Source organism: Scylla paramamosain, chromosome 25, assembly GCF_035594125.1.
Source record: "Scylla paramamosain isolate STU-SP2022 chromosome 25, ASM3559412v1, whole genome shotgun sequence".
Lineage (NCBI taxonomy): Eukaryota > Metazoa > Arthropoda > Malacostraca > Decapoda > Portunidae > Scylla > Scylla paramamosain.
Genome location: NC_087175.1, coordinates 17,028,393 through 17,038,392, shown reverse-complemented (window position 1 = coordinate 17,038,392; position 10,000 = coordinate 17,028,393). Strand labels below are relative to the sequence as shown.

General features: G+C 37.7%; 1 protein-coding gene across 1 annotated transcript in view; it reads right to left on the bottom strand.

Annotated features, from left to right (window-relative positions):
* Positions 1-10,000, bottom strand: part of LOC135113238 (nephrin-like) — a 98,684-nt gene that overhangs the window by 16,817 nt on the left and 71,867 nt on the right. Inside the window, exon 3 of the mRNA XM_064028424.1 lies at positions 3,291-3,443. Within this exon, the coding sequence (XP_063884494.1) occupies positions 3,291-3,443 (153 nt within the window). The remainder of the gene's footprint in view (positions 1-3,290; positions 3,444-10,000) is intronic.

Sequence of the window (10,000 nt, the reverse complement as noted above, 5' to 3'; positions counted from 1 at the left end):
TATTCATGGTTACTGTAAGTGATGGTTCATGATGAGGGCAGAAATAGCCCGATATTGCATGTATACGATAGCCCATGTAATGACTCCTTTCTTAATGTTTTATTGTTTTATTGTTTTACTGATTTTATTTACTTTTTAATGTTATGTATAAGCAACTACTAGGGAACTCTTAAGCCAAAATGAGTTTCATTTGTATTATATTTTGTATTACAACTTGACGAATAAATTATCTTATCTTATCTTATCTTATCTTAAATAGGTTTAGTTCTTCCAGTCGTTCCTCATACGGTATATTGCGGAATCTTGGAATCATCTTTGTGACTCTGCGCTGTATCTTTTCTATTTTTTCAATGTCTTTTTTGTGACATTTTGTGACATGGTGACAAGGACTGTACACAGTATTCTAGATGATGGGCGCACCAGGTTATATAAGGCAAGTATAACCTTTTCTGATTTAAATTCAAAGGTTCTTCCAATGAACCCTACTAATTTATTTGCCGTCTTTACTGTTTTTGTGCAGTGTTGACTTGGCTTTAGGTCGTTTGACACAACGACACCAAGATCTTTTTCTTTATCAGCGTTTGACAGTGGCATGTTATTCATTACATATCTCGCCCGAACATTGTTGCTTCCGATATGTAGAATTTTACACTTTTCTGTATTGAATCTCATCTGCCATTTTTCTGCCCAGCTTGTTAGATTATTGAGGTCACAGTGCAGTTCTTGTCATTGTGACACTGACGTTAATCTACTTGTTATTTTGGTATCGTCTGCAAATTTACTTATTTTGCAATTTATCCCTTCATCATTATCATTGATTTACATTATAAAAAGTACTGGTCCTAATAAAGAACCTTGAGGAACGCCGCTATTTACCTTATGAGAGAGAGAGAGAGAGAGAGAGAGAGAGAGAGAGAGAGAGAGAGAGAGAGAGAGAGAGAGAGAGAGAGAGAGAGAGAGTAAAATGATGGATTATGAAAGAAGGTAAAGAATTCAAGAAAATAATATCGTAAGGAATTGCAGGAAATGTCGACAGTGTGAAGGAAAAAGAGAGAGAGAGAGAGAGAGAGAGAGAGAGAGAGAGAGAGAGAGAGAGAGAGAGAGAGAGAGAGTCAAGAAAAAATCGAGCAGTGTGTGTTTGCGTCTGTGTAAGAGAGAGAGAGAGAGAGAGAGAGAGAGAGAGAGAGAGAGAGAGAGAGAGAGAGAGAGAGAGAGAGAGAGAGAGAGAGAGAGCATAGTAATTCCGCATAAAAGAAAAAATAAGAAAAATACAAAAAAATATGAAAGCTCGTGAAAGATAAACAAAAAAAAAAGCAAAAAAAAATACGTAGGAAGGCATGAAATTGAGAGGAAAATAGCCTTTCATCCTCTAAGGTTATCATGAAAGTATAAAAAATGAAATTAAAATACCCATCATATATTTTTTTTAAGAATCAAAATAGGATTCTCTCTCTCTCTCTCTCTCTCTCTCTCTCTCTCTCTCTCTCTCTCTCTCTCTCTCTCTCTCTCTCTCTCTCTCTCTGTCCCGTATTGCTGCTGCTGCTGTTGTTATTGTTCTTTATCTTCTTTCTCTTCTGTCTTGTTCCTGTTCCCTTTCTTGTTCTTGTTCTTTATTTGTCCTTTATATTTTCTCCTCCTCTTCATCCTCCTCCTATCATTCCTTTCTTTTCTACAACGACTGCACCTCCCTTCCATCTCTCTCTCTCTCTCTCTCTCTCTCTCTCTCTCTCTCTCTCTCTCTCTCTCTCTCTCTCTCTCTCTCTCTCTCTCTCTCTCTCTCTCTCTCTCTCAAGGGGACGCAATGTCTTCAGATTTCCTCATTACCTCCTCCCTGCCTCGCCTCTGAGCCGCTTCAAGACCTGCAGGGTGCGTCGAGCCTAACCTTGCTATACGACCTCTTGAGGCTCGTGAACACTTAACCTTGACTTCTTGACTTTCCCTGAGCTACAGACACGTTATAACCGGCTGTGAATTACTCTGGCTCAGGAGCACTTCGGTTTAATCTTTCTATCTCTTGGGTGGTTTAGCTTGTCTTACGATATGACCTCTTGTGTGTGGCTTGTGAACACTTTACCGTGACTTCATGACTTCCCTTAAGATACATGCACGTTATAAGTGACTCTGATTTACTCTGAATTACACTACATCTGAAATTCCCTGTTATAATCTTCCTATCTCTTGCTCCTTTACTTTGCATAGATAATTTGTGGCACATGAATACTTAACCTTGACATTTTTTTCTTGTATTTTTATGTTTTACAGACAAGTTATAAATAATTTTAAATTGCTCTGAATTTAGCTAACTAACTATGAAACACTTTTCCCCAATCCTTCAATCCTTTGTTGTCTTGTATCTTCTCATTTCGATTGTTACTGCTCTTATAAATTGCTCAAGTTAGATTAAAAAAAAAATATTAAGATGTTGGTTCTCAAAAGGAGTGGTGGATTAATGAAATACTCTTGGTAATTTGGTTGTTAGTGCTAAGTCATTACGGAGGTTTAAAGATAGATTAGGCAACTTTATGGGCGTGGATTATATGTAGAAATAAGTAGGTATATTTAATGTAAGGACTGCTTCGTGTAGGCCTGATAGCTTTTTGCAGCTTCCCTTACTCGTGTTCCTGTGCTTTTATGCTAAGCTATTGTATATCTGGCCTTTAACAGCGGCCTCACTTCTCACTCCGCTGTTCTGTTCACCTCAGTAATGTCAGAGTTACCTGCTACCTTCACTCTTTCATCCCTTTCATTGTTGAACTTTGCAACTCTGTCGTTTTTTTTTATCTTATTATTTTTTTTTTCATTCAGTCTCCTATTCTCACCTCTGTTTTGTTCACCTTATTAATGCAATTGTCAACAAGTATCTTCACTCTTTTATCTTTTACATAGACCCTAACATCATCCTTACAAATACCCTTTATATATCTTGTAACGTGAAAATCTTCAACATTCAAGGGAAAATTTTACTTACATACGTACTCCCTAAAATCTCCATAAAAAAATAAATAAAATAAATAAATAAATAAATAAAAATTAAATAAATCAATCAATAAATAAATAAAATAACTCTCCTAGAATCATCTTAATACTCACAAAACACCCCTTACGATCAACGTTAAAGTGTCCTTATGATAACCCTATCTAACATTATCCCTTTAAAATCAGACTCTATAATCGTCCCTCACTACTCTAATTCTCCCCAAAACCAACGTTAAAATCCCCGCCTCTCACTGAAGAACCCTGATGAGCTCCTCGCATCCCCCTCACATGATCCTTACATCCCCAGTACTCACCAGGGTCCACCTTCCTGCCAGCTCGGTACCAGACGGCGCCAGGAGCTGGGCGCGCGTCAGCCACCAGGCACTCCAGGGTGAGGGAGGAGCCCACCATCACCTCCACCACGGCGCCGTTCTCCCAGCCCACGATCGTGACAGAGGAGGGCGCCACTGTGGAAGAGGAAGAGGGAATGGATGAGTGTGTGAGGCTTGGGTACATGTTTTTTAAATGTTTGATCTGTAATTTTAACATGATCTAATAGAACTTATTTGGTTTGCAAAGGTTTTTTTAGTTTTATTAGTACTTGAATTCGCGTGCTTTTCATAACACGGGTTCATGTTTTCGAAGTGTCTGATGTCCTCTACTTTCAACATGTCTTTTTTTTTTCTTCTTTTTTTTTTTTTTTAGATGTTGTTTTGGTTTTCAAAGTTTTCATCTTTTCGATCTATCAGTGAGGTTAAGCAGCGCTGGGTGTGGCCAGTACTTGGATGGGTGTGCGTTTCATGATTTAGGTCAGTATTTTTCCAAGTGTCTCATCTCATCTACTTTCAACTTGATACGTAAGTTATTATGACCTTCGAGGTTTACTATTTCTCTGTCAGTTTCAACATGATCTATAAGAACTTATTGTGATTTTCACGGAAGTTTTTATTTTCTCGTCCAATCAGTGAGGTTAAGCACCGTTAGGTGTGGTCATTACTTGGATGGGTGTGCTTTTCATAACTAACGTCCATATTTTCAGCGCCCTGGAAATTATGTGGACTTTGAAGATCGTTTTAATTTTCTCGTGTGACTGAAGAGAGCGCCATTGTGCGAAAGAGGGAAGACGTAAGAGTGGGCACAATAACCAAACACAGTCAAGGGGCGATCGTGTCACTTCTCGTTTGACTGACGTACCCCAGTCTTTTCTCTATCACACGCAACAAACTGACTTTGCATTTCCATCAAAACATGAATAAGTTGCTGGATTTGTTAGGTAAGGTGAAATGGAGAGAGAGAGAGAGAGAGAGAGAGAGAGAGAGAGAGAGAGAGAGAGAGAGAGAGAGAGAGAGAGAGAGAGAGAGAGAGAGAGAGAGAGAGATCTTATAGACGGAGGAGGAAGAGTAAAACTTTCCGTATTTTCATCAAAACATATATTAGTAAGTTAACGGAAGAAGGGAAGGAGAAAGAGCACAGAGAGAGGGAGGGAGGGATGGACAGATGGAGCTTAATGTGAGAGAGAGAGTGAAAGGGTGGGAGACCTGCATTGCTAGGGACAGAGGGAGAGGAAAGGGAAGTGAGAAGGAGTATGGAAGGGTGATGGAATTCTTTCATGGGTGAGGGAGAAAAAGAATGGGAGAGATTATGCTTGCAGGGAAAGGGAAAAAGGGAGGGATTTCCATGGAGAAGGGAGGGAAAGGACGTGAGAGAGAGAGAGAGAGAGAGAGAGAGAGAGAGAGAGAGAGAGAGAGAGAGAGAGAGAGAGCTTTCACAGAAAGGGAAGGAGACGAAGAATAGTAGTAATTATGAGAGAAGGAAGAACAATCGTGATAAATAAGGGGAAGGAAGGAAGAAAGGATGACGGAAGGAAACATAAAGAAAGACGGAGAAGAAGGAAGGAAATAAGAATAACTTAACAGGAAGAGGATTACATAGGATACATAGAGAAAAAATATATTAGTTGAATGTGAACGGAAGGAAGAAGAAGGGAGAGAAGGAAAAAATGGTGGAGAGAGAGAGAGAGAGAGAGAGAGAGAGAGAGAGAGAGAGAGAGAGAGAGAGAGAGAGAGAGAGAGAGAGAGAGAGAGAGAGAGAGTGACATGAATATATTTGTACAAAAATGAAAGAAAATGAGAGGAAAATAAAAGGAAAGAAGGATGGAAGGAAGGAAGGAAAGAAGAATGGACAAAAAAATATAAAAAAAATAAATACAAATACATTAAAAATATAGGAAAATTAAGGAAAATTATTCATAAAGGAGAAGGAAAATAATGAAGTAAATAATCAAATGAAAGTCAAAAAAAGGAAGGAATAAAGTAAACATAGAATGAAGTAGGAAGCAAAATAAAGACGAAGAAATAAGGGAATCAAATCATAAAGGAAAGAAAGAAGGAAAGAAGGTGCTGAAGAAGATACTGAAAGAACGTAAGCATGGAAAGAAGGAATGGTGGATGAGGAAAGGAAGGAAGGAATCATTAGAGTACAGAAAAAAAAAGGCAAGGAAGGAAGGAAAGAAGGACGGAAGAAGAGAAATGATTTATAAAAGGAAGGAGAAAGAGGAGTTAGAAAAGAAACAATGAAGGAAACGAAATATGACGGAAAAAAATATTAAATTGGAGAAGAGGGAAAGAAGAAGAGGAAGAAGAAGAAGGGGAAACGAAGGAAGAAGGGAAATGAACCATAAAGGAAAGAAGAAGGAGGAGTTTCTAAAAGATATTAAATGCACGAACGATAAAGGAAGAATGATTAAGTCAAAGAGGGCGAAAGAAAGAGGAGGAAAAGGAAAGGGGAAGAGGAAAGCAAGGAGAAACAAAAAAAAAGTCAAAAGAACGAAGAAAGGCAAGACAGTATAAAATTATATCGAAGGAACGCACGATGAAGGAAAGAATGAAGGAATGATTAAGTTAGAGAAGAAGAGGAAGGAGGAGAAGAGAAAGAGGAAGAGGAAGAAGGCAGCAATGAGTCTCCCAGGGACAGAGAAGGATGGATGGAAGACTATTAAAGGGAAATTGCGTTTTAAGGAAGACTAAGAAGACAATTAGAGAGAGAGAGAGAGAGAGAGAGAGAGAGAGAGAGAGAGAGAGAGAGAGAGAGAGAGAGAGAGAGAGAGAGAGAGAGAGAGATTTACTGACAATATAACCTTTCACATTTAAATTTCCTAATGACTTATTGATGAAAGAGAGAGAGAGAGAGAGAGAGAGAGAGAGAGAGAGAGAGAGAGAGAGAGAGAGAGAGAGAGAGAGAGAGAGAGAGAGAGTCCATCAAAGAAGACTAATAACGCTCTCTCTCTCTCTCTCTCTCTCTCTCTCTCTCTCTCTCTCTCTCTCTCTCTCTCTCTCTCTCTCTCTCTCTCTCTCTCTCTCTCTCTCTCTCTCTCTCTCTCTCTCTCTCTCTCTCTCTAAAGCAATTCTTCATCTGGTGCTTCATTTTAACTCTGCGGTTTCATTTTTTTATTTACTTCTCTCTCTCTCTCTCTCTCTCTCTCTCTCTCTCTCTCTCTCTCTCTCTCTCTCTCTCTCTCTCTCTCTCTCTCTCTCTCTCCGCACTTGTGTTTGTCTTTTTATCTGTCTGTTTGTCTGTTTCTGTCTCTACGTTCCTTACATTTGACCTTGGTATTACATTTTTCTTGTGAAAGTTTTTTTTTTCTCTCTTTCGGTATTTTTTTCTTTATCTCTTATTTTATTTGATGTCTTTGTTTTTTAAATGTCATTTTTTTATATTGTCTGGATATGAATGTAGTTATTTCTTTATTCATTCATGTTTCATTTATTTGTTTACGTTTTTGTTTCATTATTTATTTCATTCGGTCATTTTTTTTTTTTTTTTTTTTTTTTACTCTTTATTTTATTATTTTGTGATTTACTTAGTTTTCCTGTATCGTAATTTGATGATATTTATTTTTATTGATTTTCTAAGATATATTTCGCATTTTTTCAGTAATTATCATTGTTTTTATTACTGTTTTACATGTTATAAATTCAAAATAACATTCTTCAGTATTTTATTACGGTTTGTACATACATAGAAGGAAGAGGGATGGGAAAAAGCCTTATCCCATTTTTACTCTTCTGAAGCACGCAGTTACTAGAAGCAACACGTAATTGGCCTGTTCTCTCTAAATATATCATCCAGTATTTGTTTATTTAATTTTCATTACATGTTTATTTATTTTTCAGTCCAAGCTTTACCTGAACCCACCTATAAGATCCTCAGTGCATCTTTCATCAGTTCTTCATGTTACTACATTCTTATTATTGCTTGCTGTTTTGGTTGTTACAATTTCTTCCAGTCTTCTTTCTGGTTCTCCTTTTACCTTTTGGCTCTTCTTTAGGGAATGGCGCCTCAGTGGACCGTTTTTTTTTTATGCACACATTGTTGCCCTTGGCCCGTGCCCTTCTTACATAAAAAAAAAAGTGCATTTGACTATACTTGCACTTCTTACTTTTTTATCAACATAGTTTCTCTTGCTTCGGTGCTTGAGGCGCATACAGTTCAATTCAATTAACTTCTTGCGGCTTAAGGTGACTTGGGGCGAGTGACAGCGAAGGGCGCACTGCAATCACTCCCTGCTCCCCGCTAAATGTAAATCCAGGCACCATTTATCTTAATCACCCAAGACACTGTGGCCGTACTGCGATGAGCTTAGGACTCTCATAAGACTCTTTTCTAAGGCTATATAGATGAATAGTCGGGTTTTCATGGATGTTTCTCCCGTTGAAATTGAAAAAATCCTGTTAAACTATCAATGGAAACATGAAGACTCTCCGGAAAACACCCATAACCTACTAGAATCTGTTAAAAGTAATAAAAATGCCGAACTGCCCCTGAGTTATCCCTGGTTAACTCATTCTTTAAAGTATACATGCATATATCATCTAGTGAAGCGAAAGCGTAATATTAATGTGAATCCAGAAACTGTTTGCCTTAATCATGGATGTTTTTTTTTGTTTTTTTTTTTGCCATTAAATTCATGTTAAGCTATCAATAGAATCACGAAAACTCGCTTGGAAATTGCCATAACTCCAGTAGAGCCTCTTAAAATAGTCCAGATGAGACGTTGAAATATTTACGAATGTTGTCCTCAGTTAACTATTTCTTTAATAGGAATAAAATTAGATGGTGCAATAGATGAAGCAGATGGAACAAGAAGAAAATCCTGCAGAGAGACAAAACTAAATATTATTAATTTACACAGGACAAAACCAAGAAAAAAAAGAAAAGCTAGATGCACATCCAGGCATGCTTCATCTTAATTTAATCACTGAAGACACTAGTTAACGTTCGCACTAGTAACCAGAACCTAATAAAACCAGGGACAAGAGCAAGAGTAAGGAGAAGAAAACACTACGCAGAAAGGGTGTCAAAATGGATATCCAGGAAGCATTTATCTTAACCTAATCATAAAAGACATTAGTTAACTTTCCTTTATGCATGTACCAGTCAACTCTCGCACTACTAACTGCAACAGAATAGGACTAAACTAGGGACATGAATAAGGAAAAATAAGAAAACTCTACACGAAAAGGGAACCAAAATGCAAATCCAGGAATAATTTGCCTTAATGTAACCTTCAAAGGCACTGGTTATCCCTCTTAGTATTAATTAACCAGAAGTGAATGGTGCCTTGGAACAAAAAGACGGAGACGAAGAAGAAAAAGAACTCTGCGCAGAAAGTGAACCAAAATACAGATCAAAGAAGCGTTTCTCTAAATCTAAATCTCAAAAAAAACATTAGTAACCAGAAGGAACTTAAACAAAACCAAGCATCAGGAACAAGAAGAAGGAAACGAAAACCCAGTGCAGAGAGAGAAAGTGAACGAAAATGCAAATTCAGGAAGCGTTTGTCTTAATCACCGCGAGAACGAGAAGTGACGGGCGAGCATTTCAATAGCTGACAGTCATTAAAAGAGTCATTTACTTCCAGTCTCCGCGGATCTGTAAAAAGTGGAGTCAGACGGACGTTTCCTAATGGTGACTTTAGCTGGCGCCTTTAAGTGGCCATTATCTGAGAGCTGCAAGCGAGTGACAGCGAGAGGGGAAAAAGGAACAGGGGAAGAGGAAGAGGAAGAGGGAAAGAAGAAGAGGAAGAAGGGATGAACGAAGGGAAACAGTAGCTGGCTAATTTCCTAAGATCCAAGGCAATCTCTCTCTCTCTCTCTCTCTCTCTCTCTCTCTCTCTCTCTCTCTCTCTCTCTCTCTCTCTCTCTCTCTCTCTCTCTCTCTCTCTCTCTCTCTCTCTCTCTCTCTCTCAATTCAGTTTATTAGCCAGATATAAATACAATTATAGATGTAATTCATAAAGTATAAACATGGCTCTCTCTCTCTCTCTCTCTCTCTCTCTCTCTCTCTCTCTCTCTCTCTCTCTCTCTCTCTCTCTCTCTCTCTCTCTCTCTCTCTCTCTCTCTCTCATTGGCTTTCTTTCCTTTCTTCTTTGTTTTTCTTATTCATTGTGTCATAATGTTAATCTGTGTCTTGTGTGTCACCCTTTTATTGCGTTTTGTGAATATCATTATCATTATTATTATTATTATTATTATTATTATTATTATATATTATTATTATTATTATTATTATTATTATTATTATTATTCCGGTGTGAGTGTGTGTGTGTGTGTGTGTGTGTGTGTGTGTGTGTGTGTGTGTGTGTGTGTGTGTGTGTGTGTGTGTGACCTTATGTAACCTCATTTAATCTAACCTAACTTAATCTAACATAACCAAAAGAAACCTAACATAAACTAATATAACTTTAAGAAACCTAACCTAACAAGTAACCTAATGTAGTGTAACCAAACCTGACCTTATCTAACCTAACTTGATTAACCTGACCCTAAAGAAACTTAAACTAACGTAACGTAACCTAATCTGACCCTACTCTAACCTAAAGAAACCTAACTTAACGTAATATAATCTAATTTGACCCTATCTAACCTAATCTAATCAAAAGAAACCTAACTTAACCTAACCTAATCTAACATAACATAACTGAACATCACTCACGTACACACAACTGGCTGCGTCTCACGTTTCA